The 22,614-nt window shown below is 31.5% G+C and overlaps 2 protein-coding genes across 2 annotated transcripts; one reads left to right on the forward strand and one right to left on the reverse strand.

Moving 5' to 3' along the window:
* Window positions 1-9,589: 9,589 nt before the first annotated feature.
* On the reverse strand, window positions 9,590-10,860 carry LOC130949984 (protein FAR1-RELATED SEQUENCE 5-like). Its single transcript, XM_057878562.1, has 3 exons — window positions 10,852-10,860; window positions 10,292-10,387; window positions 9,590-10,048 (listed from the first exon to the last, which is right to left on the reverse strand). The coding sequence occupies exons 1-3, from the start codon at window positions 10,858-10,860 to the stop codon at window positions 9,590-9,592; spliced, it is 564 nt and encodes a 187-aa protein (XP_057734545.1).
* Window positions 10,861-16,735: 5,875 nt separating this feature from the next.
* LOC130948089 (uncharacterized protein At4g14450, chloroplastic-like) lies at window positions 16,736-17,438 on the forward strand. Its single transcript, XM_057876792.1, has one exon. The coding sequence runs from the start codon at window positions 16,849-16,851 to the stop codon at window positions 17,158-17,160; it is 312 nt and encodes a 103-aa protein (XP_057732775.1). The 5' UTR covers window positions 16,736-16,848; the 3' UTR covers window positions 17,161-17,438.
* Window positions 17,439-22,614: the final 5,176 nt, after the last annotated feature.

Below are 22,614 nucleotides of genomic sequence, written 5' to 3' on the forward strand. Positions count from 1 at the left end.
AACAATTAAGGGTGGAACATCATGAGCATTCCATCATTCTTCATGAAATAAGAGAAGATCAAAGAGCAATGAGGGAGGAGCAAAAAAGGCAAGGAAGGGACATAGAAGAGCTTAAGGACATTGTTGGTCCTTCAAGAAGAAGACGCCACTAAGGTGGATTCATTCCTTGTTCTTATTTCTTTCTGCTTTTCGGTTTTTAAGTTGTGTTCATTTATGTTTTGTGTCTCTACTTCATGATCATTAGTGTTTAGTAACTATGTCTTAAAGTTATGAATAATTCCATTAATCCTTCACCTCTCTTAAATGAAAAATATTTTTAATTCAAAAGAACAAGAAGTACATGAACTTCGAAATTATCCTTGAATTTAGTTTAATTATATTGATGTGGTGACAATACTTTTTGTTTCCTGAATAAATGCTTAAACAGTGCATATTTTTGATCTTGTTGTTTATGAATGTTAAAACTGTTGGCTCTTGAAAGAATGATGAACAAAGAGAAATGTTATTGATGATCTGAAAAAATCATGAAATTGATTCTTGAAGCAAGAAAAAGCAGTGAAAAGTAAAAAGCTTGCGAAAAAAAAATTAGAAAAAAAAAGCAAGCAGAAAAAGCCAATAGCCCTTAAAACCAAAAGGCAAGGGTAAAAAGGATCCAAGGCTTTGAGCATCAATGGATAGGAGGGCCCAAGGAAATAAAATCCAGGCCTAAGCTTCTAAACCAAGCTGTCCCTAACCATGTGCTTGTGTCATGCAGGTCCAAGTGAAAAGCTTGAGACTGAGTGGTTAAAGTCGTGATCCAAAGCAAAAGAGTGTGCTTAAGAGCTCTGGACACCACTAACTGGGGACTCTAGCAAAGCTGAGTCATAATCTGAAAAGGTTCACCCAGTTATGTGTCTGTGGCATTTATGTATCCGGTGGTAATACTGGAAAACAAAGTGCTTAGGGCCACGGCCAAGACTCATAAGTAGCTGTGTTCAAGAATCAACATGCTTAACTAGGAAAGTCAATAACACTATCCAAAATTCTAAGTTCCTAGAGAAGCCAATCATTCTGAACTTCAAAGGAAAAAGTGAGATGCCAAAACTGTTCAGAAGCAAAAAGCTACAAGTCCCGCTCATCAAATTATAATTAATATTCATTGATATTTTGGAATTCATAGTATATTCTCTTCTTTTTATCCTAATTGATTTTCAGTTGCTTTGGAACAAGCAACAATTTAAGTTTGGTGTTATGATGAGCGGATAATTTATACGCTTTTTGGCATTGTTTTTAGGTAGTTTTTAGTAAGTTCAAGCTACTTTTAGGGATGTTTTCATTAGTTTTTATGTTAAATTCACATTTCTAGACTTTACTATGAGTTTGTGTATTTTTCTGTAATTTCAGATAATTTCTGGCTGAAATTGAGGGACTTGAACAAAACTCTGAAAAAGGCTGACAAAAGAACTGCTGATGCTGTTGGAATCTAACCTCCCTGCACTCAAAATGAATTTTCTGGAGCTACAGAACTCCAAATGGCGCGCTCTCAACGGCTTTGAAAAGTAGACATCCAGAGCTTTCCAGCAATATATAATAGTCCATACTTTATTCGGGAATTGACGACGTAAAGTGGCGCTCAACGCCAAGTACATGCTGCTGTCTGGAGTCAAACGCCAGAAACACGTCATGACCCGGAGTTGAACGCCAGAAACACGCTATAACTCGGCGTTCAACTCCAAAGGAAGCCTCAGCTCGTGGATAGATGAAGCTCAGCCCAAACATACACCAAGTGGGCCCCGGAAGTGGATTTATGCATCAATTACTTACTCCTGTAAACTAGTAGCTAGTCTAGTAAAAATAGAACATTTTACTATTGTATTCGGTGTCTTTTGACCACGTTTCATCTTTGGTCTCAGTTTTGTTTTATTCTTCATCTTAGGGGGCCATTGATCACGTTTTGGGGGCTGGTCATTCGGCCATGCCTGAACCTTTCACTTATGTATTTTCAACGGTGGAGTTTCTACACACCATAGATTAAGGGTGTGGAGCTCTGCTGTACCTCAAGTTTCAATACAATTACTATTATTTTCTATTCAATTCTCCTTATTCTTATTCCAAGATATACGTTACACTTCAACTTGATGAATGTGATGATCCGTGACACTCATCATCATTCTCACCTATGAACGCGCGTGACTAACAACCACTTCCGTTCTACCTTAGGCCGGGCGCATATCTCTTAGATTCTCCAACAGAATCTTCGTGGTATAAGCTAGATAGATAGCGGCATTCATGGGAATCCGAAAAGTCTAACCTTGTCTATGGTATTCCGAGTAGGATTCCGGGAATCCAGAAAGTCTAACCTTGTCTGTGGTATTCCGAGTAGGATTCTGGGATTGAATGACTGTGACGAGCTTCAAACTCCTGAAGGCTGGGCGTTAGTGACAGACGCAAAAGAATCAAGGGATTCTATTCCAACCTGATTGAGAACCGACAGATGATTAGCTGTGCTGTGACAGAGCATAGGACCATTTTCACTGAGAGGATGGGATGTAGCCATTGACAACAGTGATTCCCTACATACAGCTTGCCATGGAAAGGAGTAAGAAGGATTGAATGAATGTAATAAGAAAGTAGAGATTCGAGAGGAGCACAGCATCTCCATATGCCTATCTGAAATTCCCACCATGGAATTATATGAGTAACTATTTACTATTTTATTTTCTGTTTATTATTTATTTTCGAACTTATCATAAACCATTTAATCTGCCTAACTGAGATTTACAAGGTGACCATAGCTTGCTTCATACCAACAATCTCTGTGGGATCGACCCTTACTCACGTAAGGTATTACTTGGATGACCCAGTACACTTGCTGGTTAAGTTGAACGGAGTTGTGATCACACGTGCCATTACCAGGGATTATTAAGATCCCAATTCATCATAATATGATCTCTTTGGGGTATTTTTGATAGAGCCAATATTTAAATTTCATACAAGTACAAAGAGACCAACTTTGAGGATCACAATTTCGTCCACCAGTGTACTTCTTGTGAATTGAGGTGCAATTACTTTTTTTAATTTAATTCTTTTTCTGTAATCCTGTAGCACTCCATAACCCCATAAACCTGCTGAAAACACACCAACAAAGCCATAAGCTCCTTCTAAAGTGTAAGTTCTACACAATATAACTCTCTTTTAATATTTTCTATTTATTCTTATATTATTTTATATGTCACCATGCAGTCATCTACCCCCTCAAGCCACTGCTGCACTAATGATGGTTGCCAGGCAACATCATTTGTAAAGCATAACTTTTCTACACCATCCTTCAGCCTTGTCTTTTCTGAATCGATTCAGGAAGATACACTTACTCATCATGAGGGTCAACCAGAAGTTGAAAAGGGAAAAACTAAAGAGGGTCCGATATTGATTGAAGAATTAGAAAAGCTGATGGAACGGGTTGTAAATACTGGGGTTGCAGCAGCATTAAATTTTGTTAAAAATAAAAGTTCCCCACGCCAAAAACTGTAGCCTGTGAGCTTTGATGACAAGTTCAAAACTCCTGCGAGGTAGAGCAAAATAACGGGCGACCTTAAGAAAAAATGCTAGCTCTAGGCCATAACTCTCAAGATCTATGACGATACAAGTAGTAATAAGTGGGACACAATATTCATCCTCAACCATCACTATCCGCTGAAAATAACAAGAGGGCACTATGCATCTTTAAAAGCCAATACATATGTTGAAAATCTAGTAATCTTAGAATAACATTAATGATTTTATTATGAGTTATTGTGCCATATATGTAATAACTTTGGATTTTTTGTTTTTCTAGGTTATCTCTGCAATGTGTCTTCTTCTGAAGAAAAAAAGAATTACAAGTTTTGAAGAACAAATATACTGTCTCCCCCCTGATATTGTGGTAAGGTGTAGTAAATTCAAATTTCGGTATATTTTTATAATATATTGTGTGTTATAACTGTGTTTTCAGTATTATACAAATTCTGCAGAATTTGCCTTTGGAAAATCATGAAGGCAAGTTCAAATAGCCAAAAACTAACAAGCCCTTCGATATTCAAGACTATAAGGACTTCATCTCATATCTGGACAAGAAAAAGTTGGCATCACATCTATTTGTAAGTTTTTGTTTATAAAGCTTCTTAACAATTCTATCATTAGGTGCTAATTAAACTAAAAAATTATTCTCTCTAGCCAAACTTCAGATATTTGTCCCAATTTGCTACGCGAAATATTAGTGGATATGGATGACGGACGTTAAAAACAAGAAATTTCATGTCCTTGACCCATTTCACAAAAAGTCTCATTCAAAAAAGAGAATGACACTTAATAAATTTATTGTAAGTTGCTTCTGTTTTCCCTATAAATTTCTCGGTTTTTGTCTGTTGTTAGCAATATAAAAATTCGGAGTAGTTCTGTTTGAAATAGGGTGTACTATTGGTTCATTTCGGTATAATTCAGTCTTAAATGTAGTCTTTCTTATTGTTAGTCAAAAAATAAAAGGTCAAAGGAAAAGGTTATTCGAATTGTTGACTAAGCTTACAGAAGAGAAGTTGGTGTCGAAGGAAACATATTTAGGGATGTTAAGTGATAACTCAATTAACTTAGCAAGTCGAGGAGTTATTCGAGCAAGAGGATCGGAGACTTTGAAATCGAAGGTTATTCTACAGCCGTTACATGATCAGGCAAAAGAGCGGGAACGATTACTTGCGTTTTCACACACATGGAATTTTCATTTCAAACTGATCAATTAAGGAAATGGCTATAAATACTAGAAGGCTCGAAGTCACAAGGGTTGGAACTTTGTTTCAGAAATTGCTCACGCACACCCACATCCCAAAGACTTTCTGAGTCTGCTTCGAGTTAATTTTCTGTAGGGTTCCTTCCACTTGTTTTTACTTTCCATTTATATTTTCTATAAATTTTATTTTTCTTGCAAATTTATCTTTCGAACACCATTTAATTTCCTTGCCAAATTTATATTTCAGCATCTTTAATTTCCATGTCAAAAGTCCTTCGAGTCAATTGAAGACAATTTACTGCTTTATTTAAATTCAATGCAAATTATTTCGATTTCAGTCAAAATTTTCTTTCAAAATCTTTATCTTTCATTCTTTTAGTATTTTCCTTTAATTCCTGTCTTATTTGAGGAACTTTGATGCACTTCTAGAAAACTGGTACTTGCAAAAAAGAGGAGTAGGTTTTGCTCCCAAACCATTAGAATCGAACCACCATTGATTTGCTAAAAATTGACAAGACGCTTATATTTTGCTTTGTTTTATTTTTTTTAGGATACATGATTTCAAGAATGAGAGTATTTGCCAGAGGATAACTTCTGACGAACAAGGATGATGAAACTGAAGCACCATATGTTAATATCGACGGGCAACATACCAGGTATAAATCTTTCTGTCTGAGAAATTATGTTTTCTCTTTCTGTCCTATTTTATTTTGTTAATTTATTTTTGTTTTTAGCTTCGATTATGCCATTTATGTGATGAAGTGGCTTGAGATAATTGAACCGCAAAACATAAAAAGGGCAAATATGAATGGAAGAATTGGACATAGGTAACTATCTTTAAAAATAGATAACTCTATATTACTAAATTAATGAAATTTAATAAAAAAAATTGTTTAAAATGTAGGAAAAAGTGGATCATTTCAAAGTTGAATATGCTTCATTGATTCTATTTGATGAAATCAATCGACTCAAAAATAAAGCCATCCAAGAAAGTGAAGCCATCAAATTGTCAAATCCATCTACAGCATTATTGAGTCCTTATTGTTAATTGCATTCAGAAGATATCGGCCAGTGAATAGTTTGAATGTCGTAGACTATTAAAAATTGTGTACTAAATTGTCTAGTTGAACACATACTTTCTATAAATTGTATAGTTTATGAATATTTAATCCAAACCTTTTATAAATTTTCTTTGCAAAAATAAACTTCTATGAAGCTGTCTGTCTTGTATTCAAATGCTATTAATCTGAATGAATACAAGTTCAATAAAATCTAGGGAAACAAGATTAAATTGATTAATACGCTGAATTCCATTAATAATACACCGAAAATTAGTCGAAATACACCGGAAATGCATGCATACATATTTTTGTGTAAAATTTAACTAGGAGATATGAAAATTCAACAATTTGAATTGTTACCCTCCTTAAGTATTGAATTGTCTATCTATTGGATATTTAAAACAAACAAATCCCTTCAGATAGTTCAAAACACTAATTTCCAAACAAACAACAACATGTCAAAATTTAAAAAAAAAACAAGAAAATATTAAAAAGAAGAGCATGCAGAATACACTGAAAAATATACACCAATTTTGTGGTTTATCTTGTGCTTATTTTGGAGAATTTTATCACCTTTTCTCACATTTATTCAATGAAATAGCATGGCTTTGTAATTCTCCCTTAATTTATGCTTAACTGTAAAAACATGCTTTTTAGGCCCTTAAATTGGTAATTTTAATTCACCTTTGATTCCACTAGATGCCTTGATATATTTGTTAGTGAATTCAGGTTGAAAAGACTAGGAATGGATCAAAGGAGTGAAGAGAAAAACATGCAAAGTGGAGAACTCATGGAAAAATAAGGATTTGGAGTGCATACATCGACGCGCACGCGTGACAGAGAGCACACGTGGAGATGAAGTCGCATGGCGACGCGTACGCGTGACATGACGCGTACGCGTGGGAAGTAAAATGCAAAGCGACGTGTATGCGTGACTCATGCGTACGCATCACAGCTCGCACGTGACCTCATTAAAGTGAAAACGTTGGGGCGATTTCTGAGCTGCCCAGGCCCAAATCCAACCAACCCATTTTTGAGGCTATTTCATGCAGAATTCATGCTTGGGCAAACGGGGAGCACTTAGTTGTAGGATAACATCATGTAGGTTAGTTTTCTAGAGAGAGAAGCTCCCTCTTCTCTCTAGAATTAGGGTTCTTAGGTTACTTTGCATCATAGATCTAGGGTTCAATTGTAGTTTTCATCTTGTTTTCTTTATAATTTCTTGCTTCTACTCCTTCATTCTCTTAGTTTGTAGTGTTAATTTTCCTTTTATGCCTCCTTTTATATTTATGAATGCTTATGTTGGATTTGGATCTCTTTTAATGCAATTGATGTTCCATGTTCCTTCTATTGTTGAATTGAGTTGTTCATTTTACTTTTCTTGCATTGGGTAGTTGTAGATTTTACTATTTCTTGTCATTTACCAAGTTTTCCTTTTATACCTTCCAAGTGTTTGACAAAATGTTTGGTTGGATGTTAGAGTAAATCTTTGAGCATTCTTGGCTTGGAAAGAGTAATTAGGTAATCTTGAGTCATTAAGACCTAACTCATGTTGGTGATCTAGAGTTGTTAGTTAATATTATTTCTATTGACTCTAATCTCTTGCTAATTTAATTAGTGAGTTGATTAGGACTTTTGGATTGAAATTAACTAGTCTTATTTGACTTTCTCTCGGGTGAAGATAACATTGTACTTTCTTCCATTGTTAGAGATGACGAAATAAGATAAATTCTTGTTAATCATTGTTATGATTAGTGACTAGGATAGAAAGCCTATATTCTCAATCCTTGCCATGAATGTCTCTCTTTATTACTTGCTTTCTTTAGTTACTTGATTTACCTTTCTTGTCATTTAATTTCTTGCCCTTTTATAAACCAAACCCCTTGTTCCTCATAGCCAATGATTGAGCACTTCATTGCAATTCCTTGTGAGACGACCTGAGGTTTAAATACTTCGGTTAATTTTCATTCGAGTTTGTACTTGTGACAAAACCAAATTAAAACTTTGATTGAGCATTGCTCGTTGGTTGGGAACTATACTTGCAACGAAGTTATTTCCTCTAACCGAGAAGAAATTCTTAACTGACGGTTTTGCTCTTTCAGCGCTACATCGAAAAAACTATCCTATGCAACTGAACCTTTGAACTGATAATTTATAACAAGGCCATGATATTGGCTGAAATTTAAATGCACCACTGAACTACTATAAAAAAGGTTCAATTGCAAAAAATAAATCACAAATTAGCAAAACTATTAACAAAAATAAACTCAATTCTTCCCTGTTTAAAGAACATCACTTTTATCTCGCTTAGAGCTTTCGTTTTCTTTTTCTTTGAAGCATTTGCAATCTGTTTTATGTCTTTGATCCTAGTCTATTTTTGGGACGTCTTCTTGTTCTCACGCGTGAAGGGATTTGAAGCTCGTTAATATCTTCCAAGGAAGCATCTTCGTGAGATAACAAATATTTTTCCTTGCTTTTGCCTTTGTATTCTTGCATCTCAACCATAGCATTATCGTAAGCGTGGTGCAGAATCACAGTCAACTCCTCAAATTCTGATGCAAATTCACAGATATTTTTGTAACCAAAACTCCAAATCGTCAAATCTCTTGCTTCTTGGCTCCAATAGAGGCTCGTCGTGACTACTCTTGATATGTGTGTGCCTCTTCTTTACGTTCTTACTCAATCATTCCAATATATATCTCGGTGACACTTTATTTACTCGCTCAAAGCTTAACGCGCGAAGAGAATGATAGCACAATATCCCTCTTGACTCAAATAATAAGTACTGACATTTAACTTTAGCTGATACCCTGTTGTATGTAACCGCAAACTTGTTGAATGTTGAGTTAGAAACCTATTTTATAACTTCATATACCATATAGCCTAGAGCGGAGTGCGTTGATCTTGTGATGCAATTCACTTTTTCTCTGAATTGTGCTTGGACTTTTCAAAAATTCTTGTGAGTATAGCTTCTATTGAGGATTTTGTTGCATATGTATGACGGTATGAAAATCTACAGCATCCGATTCTCTCTCTCTCTCTCTCTCTCTCTCTCTCTCTCTCTACTTCCTAGATAATTATCGTACTATTTGACGAATTAGATAAAAGAGCTGTTGTGCGTAATGAACTTGTTAAAAAAGTCATGCATGCTTTCGCTCCTTTGCGTGCTTCTCATCCCGGCCCAGAAGTGGTGATCGAGATAAACTAGAATCCATAAATGACGATCTTTGAAAAGCTTTGAAAAAACACCTAAATCAGAACTAAAATACACCGAAAAACATGCAATTTGATACCTTTACTGCAAAAGCAAAACACATACTGAAATTAACAACATCACTTAATCCTAATAAAAAACAACATTACCTAAAAGCCAGTTGTTGTCCCCAAGACTATACTTCATCATAAAATCATTCCGATTCATATCAAATGATTCTTTTGTAAGAGAGTTCCAAACAACATGACTCATCTTGTATTCGATTTCTTCATGTCACTTGTAACTTTTTAATTTACTTGGAATCTTCTTCATGATGTGCCAAATACACCACCTGTAAATTGTTGTGGGCATACAAGCCTTAATAGCCTTTTGCATCGATACACATTGATCGGTAAGAATGCCTTTTAGAGCATTTTCTCTCATGCAACGAAGCCAACATTCAAATAACCATTTGAATGATTGAGTATCCCTGTTTTTCATCAAAACACATCCCAGAAGTATTGACTAACCATGGTGATTCACACCAACAAAAGAATAAAAACTAGATTATACCTGAATACAACAAAAACAAAATAATTAATACACAGAAATAACATCTCTGTACACCGAAAATGGTACCAAATACAGATAAATTAGAATAGCATATTGCCTATTTGTATTGTAAGTGGTATCGAATGAAATAACATCTCTAAAATACTCAAAGACAGCCATGCTTCTTGCGTTGGTCCAAAAAGCAATCTTAATCGACTGATCAACCTTAAGTTCAAGCTTGAAAAAGAAATTCTGATTCTTCTCTTTCATTCTAAATAAATATTTTCCAAATTCTTTTGCATCTTCTAGTTCCGAAATATTCCACACTTCTCTTGTGATGTAATTTCTCACATCTTTTTCAATAAAACTTAACTCATGATAACCTCCTGCTGCTGCAACAAATGATTGGTATATTTTGTTTGATATGATTCTGGCTTTCTCGTTATTTTCTATTGTACGTCGGACATACATACTTAATTCCCTATGTTGTTTAAGCATCTTTGCCTGATTTGCACAGCAGGAGTATAAATGATATAACACAACCTTTGAAATGATCTAAACACCAACGTCATTCAATATGTGTATATAAAGTCTTGTAGGATAATTTAATTCAGCTGAGGGATTTGTCTTTTCAGTTGGAGATATGTTCGATTTCCAAATTCTTTCTTTACTACATGTAATCAATTGGTTCTTAATTTCATTTCTCTTCTTTTTTGTGCTCCGAATTCTTATAGAAAAACTTGCAACTTTCAAATAATCTTTATAAAATTTTGCAGCATCTTCAAGCGTGTTAAAAGTCATCCCAACCTTTGGAACAAGCTGCTCATCAACATTGCACAAAAACTACAAAATACGCCAAAAATAGCTCACAATACACCATATTAAAAGCTAGCATACATCGAAGCTCATCATCAAAAATAATAAAAATCAGATTCAAAACTCATCATCAAACAGAAACTAAATGGTTCAACTATAAAATCATAAGCTACTAACAAACTACATTATCTAGATTCAAATCACACATCACTACTTGATTCGAATCTAAACAAGAATACAATTCACCCTTGTTCATTCGAAAAGTCTGAACTTATAAATAGTTTTAACATACACTGAAAAGTTTCTACAATAAACTAAAATAGTTTTGATATATACCAAAATGAGAAATGTAATAGATTTATTAGAACTCCTATATTTCATTCAACTCAAACCATCAACGATGAACAATAATTTTCACAAACAAAAATAACATTATTCACCTACAAAATTATAAACTACTAACGAAAACATTAACTAGAATCGATCCACACCTCAGCCATTTCATTGGATTCAAAATAATAATCCACTTCGCTCTGGTAGAATTTACAATCTGAACTTGAATAATTCATTATCTTCAACAACGAGAAATTACGATTTCAAAACTGATTTTAAAACTTGATTTCAAAAACGTGGAAAGCGAAAAAAATCATAAAAAAGGAAGAAAGAAAACACAGAGAACGAAGGAAGAATAATGCAGAGAATGCAGAGATGGAAGATCGAAAATATTGACAAAATTCAAAAAAGGAAACAAAATCCTTTCGAAAAAGGCAATTATATATTCGTGCGTTGATTGAAAATTGGTTAGATCAGTGGTGCATGATATATATATATATATATATATATATATATATATATATATATATATATATTTGTGTGTGTGTGTGTGTCGCGTCCTTGCATTATAGATTATTGGGTAAATTTTATTGATAAATAAATTGAGAGAAAAAATTACGTAAATGTCCTAACATGAAACTGATTACATGGTGTCTCATTTACATATTATGTAAATCGAATCAATCGGATTTGAATTAACAAGAGCAGTACTAAATTGAAATAAATAGATTCGATTTAGTAGAAAAATGCAACTGAACTCACACAATCCATGATAAATTGAAGCAAAAGGATTCGATTTATGGAATAAACTAGGCCGTAGTAAATCGATACAATATGTATCGATTTACTATAGATAGTGTTCCATGAAAAACAAATCTATTTGATTCAAATTACTATAGTAAGAAAGTGTTCATTTTTTTTTTGGATTTACTATTTAGACAGTGCTCCAAATAAATCATATTTGTACAGATTATTTATATTTATTACTAATAATTTTAAAACATAAATGTCAATAAAGAAATATCTCTATTTGAATTTAAATAAAATATCAAAAAAATCAAAACGAATAGGAATAGAAATTCAACTTTTGCATTTTAGTTCAAATTCCAGAAAATCTACATTTTTATAAACTTATGAAATTAAAACGGAATAATAAACGAATTCTAGATATTTATTAAAAATCATCCTTTTACTCATTAGCATCTAAAGAATCATTGATATTAAAAAATTTAATATAAAGTATAGCCCTCCAAGGTGGCATATGAGTTAAAACTTGAATTTTTTCAATGTCAGAAGTAACAGATAGTTATACATTATAAAATGACCAACTATATTTAAAATAATATGTAATTTTTGAGAAATAATTAAAATATTATATCAATTAATTTATCATTTAATTTGTGAAACGATAATTAAATACACGAAAGCAATACATTCTATGCCTTGTAAGCACGCAATATCAGCCATTCAAGAAAAAAAATGATAAGAGGCCTGATTAGTATTGCCACGAATGGTTGACCATGGAGGCGTACAGAAGAACATACCAATTCAATGTTAATCCTGTCAAGGGACAAGATCTATGGGAGAAAACTGGTTCTCCTGCACCTGTTCCACCTCCTATCAAACCTAAACCAGGCAGACCAACAACAAATAGAAGGAAGGACAATTATGAAGGACCCACTGGCACGAAAAGAAAAATGAAAAGGAAGTATGCTCCAATTCGGTGCATGTACTGTGGAGAGGTGGGCCACAACAAGAGAACTTGCAGCAAGAAAAAGCAAGACAATGCTCAAGAGAAAGCAAGGATAATGCAGTTGCAGCTTGCAGCTGTTCAACCACCACAACCTGCACCTGGTCCAGAAGCAGAAAAGGAAAATCACACTCAGCCCATACAGACACTACCTGCAATTGCAGCAGCTGCTACAGATGAACAGACTGAAATTTCTGTTATTCAGTATGCTCAGCTTCCACTGACACAACAATCACAGACCTCAACCAATGTTACTCAGGTTATCCTCTATTCAGTTTTAAATTGAGTATTAGTTACTTGTAGCTGTTTTTATTTGAGATAATGATGATAACTGTTTGATGCAGACTAGAGGTAGAGGAAGGCCTCCAAAACTCCATGTCACCAGGGCTAGGGCAAAGGAAAATGCCTCTCCAGGACCAGTTGCTGTTTCTGCTGAAATGATCAAGGGTAGCAGCTCCGCAACAGCCAAGAAACTTGCTAGCTTCATGACATTTGTTCCAACTCTGGGTTTCAAACCTCCCAGAAAAAAAGACATGGAATGACTTCAAGACTTGAAGACATGAAATATAGGGCAATTAGTATCTGTTATTTTGTCAGGGCCAAATTTTGCTATTTATAAACAATGTGATAGTTGTGGTATCTTCAATAGTCTTATTTTTTGTATAGCCCTTTATGGTATATTGCTTTCAACTGTCAGCTACTACCTTTTGTGTTATTATCATGTTAAAACAATGTTGTTATTTGAATCTAAGACAATGAAAACTAGTACACCATTGGTGATGTTATGCTATTCCTACTTCACTTAATTTTAAATCTGCTTATTCTGATTTGCTTACATTATGTTATGATCAACAACAATGTTACATGTAAATAACCTTTTTACTAGTAAAGAAACATGAACATACAAGGTTTTCACAACAACAGAAAACTATCAAGGTTTACAACATCATCCTTTTCACAGTAATTGCTTCACTTCCCACTAAAGAACATACACATAATCATAAAAATCACAATCACAACTATTAATCTAAAATACAGTTGCATCCTAAGTGCTTTTACTTCAGCTTCTAAACTCATCATTCTCCATGATATGTTATGGTTAAAGAAAGCAGCATCACTCTCCATTTCTGCATCAGTTTTAACTTCTCCTAAGTGCTCTAATCCTTCATACTCATTGTCCTCAGCCCATCTAAAGTAATTGCAGTGGTTGCCCTTCTGCACAACATCAGGATACCAAAATGTCAAAATCCAACTCAAATAATTTGAAGTTTCAAGAAGACTACATTCATAACTCACCCGGTATCTTAGACAAGCATGGAACAATCTATCAGGATTTTCTCTTGTCCCAGACTTCTTGATCACTGTCTTCAGCCCACAAAAGCAAACTTGGTCGGAGTTCTTCCTCCGCCACAACGAAGAGCTCGAACCATAGCTTCCGTGTGATTGCAACACTTGTCGACTGCGACCCCCACCTACGCTACCCATTGTGCAATTGGTCAAGAATTTTCGGCCTTTGCAGAATCAATCTCAAACTGCACCAACAATGGCATTTAAGACGAAGAAGGGATTAGGGTTTACAGACCTAGGACTAATTTGACATACATATGGAAACATATCTTGTCACCAGCACCTCTGCGCCAAGCTGGCATGCTGATATGCCACACTGACAGCCACATAAGCAACAGTTAACGGCGTCAATGATGGAATTCACAGAACGTTGACCGAAGGACTAACGTTACCAATTTTAAATTTTTCGGGGACAAATTTTATTTTCTTTTTCTTCTGGGGACTGGTTTGGAGATCGGGCTATCTTTCGGGGACCAATTTGGCTATTTACTCATATTTTAAGTATTTCTCAAATTATATATTGTATAAATATAGTTGGTTATTTTATAATGTATAACTATCTGTTATTTTTTACTCTGAAAAAATTCAAGTTTTAATTCGTATGCTACCTTGAAAGGTTATACTTTATTTTAACTTTTTCAATATCAAAAATCCCGGTAATGATTCATTAGATGCTAATGAATCAAAGGATAATTTTTAATAAATTTTTAGAAATTGTTTATTGTTCTGTTTTAAATTCATAATTTTATAAAAATGTAGATTTTTTAAAATTTGAACTAAAACACAAAAGTTGAATTTTTATTCTTATTCATTTAATTTTTTATATTTTATCTGAATTCAAGTGGAAAATATAATCTCAATATTCTGCACAAGTAGTAAATCAAATCAAGCTGATTCGATTTATTATATATGTGCTGTGGAGTAGTAAATCGAATCAATTATATTCGATTTAGTACTATTATGACTAATTCGAATTCAATGAATTTGATTTATGTAGATATATGAAACACTATTAATTTGAATTTGTTTAATTCGATTTAGTACTAGAAGACCTAATTCAAATTTAATTAATTCAATTTATATAATATGAATAAAGACATATATGTAACGTTATTTATTTTGAGACTTTTGTGTAATATTAGTATGTGTTTGATTTATGCATGCATTTTATCCAATTTATTGATTTTGTATTCCACAGTATAATTTATTTAGAGCACTGTCTAAATAGTAATTCCAAAAAGAAATGAGCACTTTTTTACTATAGTAATTTAAATTAAATAGATTTAATTTATTTAGAACACTGTCTATAATAAATTAAAACATATTATATCAATTTATTATTGTCTAGCTTATCCCATAAATCGAATCTTTTTACTTGAATTTACCATGGGTTACATGAGTTCAGACGCATTTTTCTACTAAATCGAATCTACTTATTTTGATTTTGTACCGCTCCTATTAATTCAAATTCAATTGGTTCAACTTACAAAAATATGCAAATGAGACAACTATATAATTAATTTTATTTTAGGACATCTTTATAATTTTTTCTCTCAATTCATTTATCTATAAAATTTATCCTAGATTATTAATATAAAATAATTTTATATAAATAATCAATTATGTATTGTTAATTAATAAAAAGAATATTTTTTTTGTTAATTAATTAATTTTTATATTTACTATTTAAAAAACATTTAAAATATAAATTTAATTAAATAATTATATAATATTCTTTGTATTATCAATAAATCAAAATTAATTTTTTTTTATCATTTATTCTTTACCATTTATATAAATATATAGTACTCACTAAATTACTTAATATTTTTTCTTTTTATTCTTCTTAATACTATGTTTTCTAATAAAACTGTTAACCGATTATAATTAATAAAATTAACATAAAAATATACATAAACGAAGAATAATGGCAATACCCCATGTAACGCAGGGGTATTTTACTGGTTGTATTCATTACTCGTAGAAGTAAGAAAAAAATGAATGTAATTTCTATTTTGTAAAGTGTAAACAACTTGAAGGATACCCTTGAAAAGGGGGAAGGGGCGCAATGGATGTAACACCAGGATCTGTCGTATACAAAGATTACAATCTTATGATACTATTATTGGTCATTGTTGCTGACCATTATCTTTGACTCTCCTTCAGTTACAAATACCAATAATTCAATACAGCTGCAAGCAACCGTTCGGCTTGGCTTTGCCCTCCTTCAACTGCTTTCTCCAAATAAATAAATAAAATTAATGTATATTAAATAAATGGAGGAAGCTCTTAAGATGTAAAACGTTTTTTTTTTAAAGATATATTGATGTGTTGCATTATTATTAGATGTATTAATGAATTGGTTATTTTTGAATTTCTTACTAAACTAGAATAAAACTAATTTTTTATAACAATAACAATAAACTCAATTGTTATCAGATTCGGTCGAACCGACTAATTTACATAATCTATTGGATTATGGTTTTATTTTTTGTTTTTTTAAAAAAAATTAAAGATATATTTGTCTTTTTATCAAAAAAATGTAAACATGATTCGGTTTAAATTGTGTAAATTGATCGGATCAAATTGAGTCTAATAATTATAATAAGGACAATTAGATTTATTATTATTGCTACAATAAACCGATTTTGTTATGATTTATTAAAAAATAAATTATTAACCGGTTTAATAAAAATATCTAATAATATCATGACATATCTTTAAAAAATATTTTTAATGTCTTTATAGAAGTGATCTCCTAAATATATAAAACTTAATAATTTAATTATTTTTATTAAAAACTAATTTATTCCAATACAAAATGAGCCAGATAGCTAGAGAAGCCATCTATCTAATCCAAAAAAACAACCCACCTTTGACCCAAACCAAAAAATTGTTGTTCCTCTCTACCCACTCTCTACTATATAAATAACAAACTCACCACGTTCAACTATCCTTTATTCCTTTCCAACACAAAACAGAGCACAATCACCGAAAAGACCAAACTAACCTCCCTCTTTCTCTCTCTTTCTCTCTGTTCATCGGAATATTCTCTGCCATGTCAGATCCAACGCAAAACCACGCCTCCGCGCACCACCAGCCCAGCCGCTTGCAGAGGCGCGCTCCGTCGTCACTCCAGATAAACCGCGCCGTCGACTGGAACGTCGCCATCCCTCTCCTCTCACCGCTCACTTCGTCGCCGACCACGCAGCAACCAGATCATCCGAAGCCGCAGGATCCGCCGCAGCGCCACCACGACTCCCCCGCTGAGAAGAAGACCGCGGCGGCGGCTTTCATGAAGTGGCAGCACCCGGCGGCTCCCTTCTTCTACGAGCCCGCTCCAGGGGTGCCTTCGTTCGTTCCCGTGTAGATAGGAAGAAAAAAAATAATATAGAAGAAATGAGAGAAAATATTCTAATGGTTCATAATTAGGCGAGGATCAAGATCTAACGGTGTATGATGTTTCCTCTTTTTTTTTTTCGGTGTTTGGGAATAGGCTTTAGCTCAATTTTTGCATACAGAGGATTGCGATTCCTCAGTGTGTTTCTTGTTTCTTTTGTTACTTTTAAGCTTTTTCCCCCTTCTTTGTTAATTTCTATGGGGCCAAAATTAAAATAATAAAAAATAATTAAAAAAACTTCACAGTTTCTTCTGCTTGCTGCTGGCCGTGATATAAATTTTCATGTAAAAAAAATTTCAAATTTTCGACTTTTTATGTTTATGCTGATCCCAAAATATATGTTATAAGCTATGTTACACAATCATAGTGTCTCTGCTGCTTCAATTTAAAAAAAAAAAAAAGTGAGAGAGTGATTGATTAATAACAAGGGGCTATTCTCTTTCATTTGCCGTTAATTTCTATCAAGTTATTATGTAGATTATACGGATGGACTGATGGAGTTTAGATGGGTTATATTATATGATGTAACACGTGATGTGCTTGCTGCTTTGGTAGGAAGAAGAAGAAAAGAAATCAAGAATTGTGAAGCTTTATATCTGTTGGTCCTCATTTTCTGCAAAATTTGCAAAACTTAGCATGATTTTAATTTGGAGGGGTCCGCATATAGAGTGAGTCCAACCTGGTAGTATAGAATGGCTCATCATAGGAAAATAGGCAAAGTTCCATTTTCATCTGATTTCAGAAATTCAAATTATTGATCAATTAATATCCAAAATTGAGACTTCAAATATAAAAACGTAGAAAAAATGATGTTAAGGACCAGTAATTTTATTGTAAAAAATAAGAAGTTAATTAGTATGATGTTAATTACATGTAAGTCAAATATAAAAAAAATATTAGTTACATCACATTTTTTATGAAAAATAATAATCGGCTAGAAAAAATTTTTTCAACAATCAGTAAACTTTTTTCCCCTCTAAGACAACAATATTTCATCCATTCTACTACTCAGTCATGATAAAGGCAAATGCAAAATACAAAAATAAAGTCTGCTACCGTCTGCTAATGAATGTCGTTTTGGAATCTCAAGGGTAAATAACAGTTAAATATCATATTATATCATTTTATTTAAAAATTAATTAACTGAAGAGTATATATGATAGAAAATTCATAAATGTAATTAATTTATTAGCTAAGATATTATTTGTATAACATAGCAATCTTTTTTAAGAGACGGAATTGCAGTTATTTTATTCTAGATATTTTACTTGATCTTCTGTTGTTTAGAATTTTCTATTAATAATCTTTTTTAATTGGTCGATTTTCATTGAAAACACCAATGTAAGAATGATGAGATTTTGAAAAATTTACCACCATAAAAAGTTTAAGATTATATAAAATTCTTTTTAGAGTGTTGATCTCCTGAGATGAGTTTTATTTTCAAGCAGTATTGGCCATGAAACTCATGACAGAGACAATCTTCGGCTTCCCTACCATGTCCTTTGTTAATATGATAATTTTGGATCTGTAGGAACACATTTGACAGCATAATTGATAATATATGAAAAGTATAACTATTTCATTAAATTCACACACGTACATATAAAATCCTCATTTTTCCATAGATGCAAAGGCATTGGAAGGGTGTCCATCATTACTGTCTCTAGTCTAGAAAGATATCTAAATAGTAGTATGTACTCATATCTAATGAACTTTGCGTCCTTGGTGATTGGTTATTACTCTTATGGGAAATAGAGAGGACCACTACATACTTTTGATCTAAACCAGCTCAGCATTGGAACATCATAACTATATTGTGCAAACAGCACATGTGGTGTTAGCATAATCATAATACAAAGAAGTATCAAACCCACATGTTACAGTACAGGACACAAAAAATAGTAACCCTACATACTATCCCTATACCTGCACATTTATATGCTTCTAAAGTTCTATTTCTTTCGTCACAATTCACATCTAATATTAAGGACGATTAGAACAATTTGAATTAGTCGAGTTGTGAGTTCATTCGTCTAGTTAAGCAAGTCCAGTTAAGCAAATGTCGAGAGTTCGAATTTCGAATATTGTGAACAACTAAAGAAAAGAACAATTATTATATTTCACACGGTTATTAGCACATCATTTTATTTAATTTATAACTTTTAATTTAAATTATTATCCTACTTGGCACCAGATTCGATGGTCCTAAAACGTTTAGACCATTAAATGGTTTCACAACAAAATATGTTTTTAAAATTTTTAATAACAGTTAAATAGTCCTTATTTAATTTTAATTGCAAATTAATCCTTTATATATTACTTAATTATAAAATCTATTTTTTATTTTATAAATTATTATTTTATCATTCATCTATCATGTTTATTAAATATTAATAATAAAAAAGTAAAACGATAACAAATTAGATCTTCCATTAATCGTAATAAATATTTTGCAATCTTATTCGATTATAATTTTATCATTGATCCGTTTTACATACATATTGGATTGGAAAAATCGTGTTTGTTAGAAATTCAATCGATTGCATGCACAAACCAGTCGATTGAAATTCAGGCTTTCTAAACTTTAATCGATTGGAATTGATTCACAATCGATCGAATTTTGCACCTCATGTGGGATTTTTTTATTCAATCGATTGAAATCATCACAGCAATTTGAGAAATACATAAATACACAGGAATAAACCATATTTAACAAGATTTTTTTCATTATAAATTAAAAAATCCATTATTATACTCATATATACTCTGAAAACGATGATTGTATACTGTGAAACTTACTAATTTGAGTTAGTCATTTTTTTACAATTTGAAGTGAAATTAGCCTTGGTCTGCATAAAAAAATTCGTATATGAGAAATTAAAGTTGAAAATTTGGGTTTTGGAAAATAATAATTTTTTTATTTTATTTCAGAAAAAAGTCTATTACTAAAAGATAAAAAAATATATTTTTTTCATTACTCAATCAATTTTATGAATAAAGAATCGAAACAAAGAATTGCAAAATTAGAGATTATATTCACTAATATCGATTTTGTAATCAAAACAATGAATTATTTTCTAAACACTAAAAAATTGATTGGATCTCTATCGCTAGCTGTGATTATCAATTAATGATGAACAAATATTAGATATTAAAGAGATGGATAAACAATGAAGAAAATTTTGATATTAAGTAGATGGATAAACAATGAACAAAAACAATGAAAAAATTGATAATCAATTGATAAACGATTCTAATCGTAGGATTGAGTAATTGTTGATAGATTATTCACCAATTTATAATCTTAATATTAAAGAAAAGATAAGATTAGAGTATCTAAATCAAAATAAAAACTTAAAAATTGAAGATAGAATTTTAAAGATAAGATAAATGAATAATAAAATAATAATTTATAATCACATGCAGAAAAATTTAGAGAAGCATAACATATAATACATTGCACAATTCAATTGATTGGGTAACACAACTAATCGATTGAATTGTGAAAATTTATATTGCTTTGAAAACTTAAATCAATTGGGTAATATGACCAATCGATTGAGTAGAAGCAATTCCACATGCCTTGTAAAATTCAATCGATTGAAGTTTGGAAAACCTGAATTTCAATCGATTGATTTGTGCATCCAATCGATTGAATTTCTAACAAACACGATTTTTCCAATCCAATACGTATGTAACGATCAATGATAAAATTATGATCGATTAAGATTGCAAATTATTATTACGATTAATAGAAGTTTTAATTTGTTATTGTTTTAATTTTTTATTATTAATAAATATAATAGATGAATAATAAAAAAATAATTTATAAAATAAAAAATAGATTTTATAATTAAGTAATATATAAAAGATTAATTTATAATTAAAATTAAATAAGTATAATTTAGTTGTTATTAAAAAACTTAAAAAATATGTTTTGTTATGAACCAGGTCGAAACCTTTTAAATTGAATCTTTTGCCATCCTACTTTATCAATCTAATATGGAGTTCTCCTCTTTACGATCAAGTTTAGTTGAGTGTGTAAATTATGTTAACATTGTCATCAGTTTTCTTGTTTTAGAATATTCTGCTTCTATCTATTTTGTTCCTTCTTCGTGTGGTGCAGAACCGAATTTCGTAACGTAACCCTTCAATTCCTATATATAGTTTTGTTTTTCAAACTCTATAGCAGTTACAATTCTATGATTATTGAACTACAAGGTTCTAATAGAGATCGGAGATGCAATTGTTTTGGACACAAACCACAAATAATGAATGAACAACTTTACACGTTACATAATCGGTTCTGTTAATAAACCAATCAGGAGTGAAGCTAATTTTAATCAATTAATTGAAAAATAATTTCGTCATAAAAAAAAAAATAGGTAACTATTATAATGAAAATATTAAAAATATTTTTTTATGATAATCTTTATTTAAAAAATATAATTTATTTATTTAGCCATATTTTAAATAAATATAATATTTTTATAACATATAAAAATCAATTTTTTTATCATCTAATGATCAAAATAAAATATCTTCACATAATAACAATCATAAAACTTTTATTGGAATAACTAAAAAAAACATAACCTTCTACTACTATAATTTTTCAAATTTTAAAATAAAAAATAGAATGAATTGACTTAATTAGTTTATATTGTAGTTAATTCCCTAAATTTTTTTCTTATATAATTAGCTTCTATACCCTCCTAACTAGGTATAGAAGTGAGATAAGCTAAGTTAAATCAAGCCTAGTTTTAACTCATTTTGATTGGTCGAATAGTCAGTTTATTCGTTTATTTAAATAAGTGTCTAGAATTTAAATTCCGCTTTGTGTATATAGTAATTCATTGGCTAGCTAGTGACAAATCCTTAAATAAAATTTAGATTCGTAACAGATTAATTCTTATCCTGTTGGACTAAAAAATACCATGAACAACAAAAAATTAAATCTAATTTTAAAATTGAATTATTAACGATTTGTCCAAATTTAAACTCAGCTTATTTAATATATAAACTCAAATTTATGTTCATATTCGATTCATAAATTCATGAGTTCAATTTATTAATAATTTATCGAGTTATTAACGAGTTTAGCTCAAATTCGCTTACAAGTGAGTTCGATTCACTTTCAATTTTAATTTTAAAATATTCATGTGATTTATTTAAAAAATGAAAACAAATATTGATTGAGGACATAGCTAAAGTACTTTTTGAAATAATTTGATTAATGATTTATCACTTCTATTAACCGAATTTTTGGGTTACGTTGAATTTGGTCAAAGTTAGTTGGTTCAATGTTATTGGATGACCTATATATGCTTAATGATGCAACAAATTAATAAACACTATTCTTGATGATAATGAGCAATTAGACCATTAATTCTTTCTAACAACTAAGTAGTAGTTTTTTTTTTT

The sequence above is a fragment of the Arachis stenosperma genome, chromosome 9 (genome assembly GCF_014773155.1).
Source record: "Arachis stenosperma cultivar V10309 chromosome 9, arast.V10309.gnm1.PFL2, whole genome shotgun sequence".
Lineage (NCBI taxonomy): Eukaryota > Viridiplantae > Streptophyta > Magnoliopsida > Fabales > Fabaceae > Arachis > Arachis stenosperma.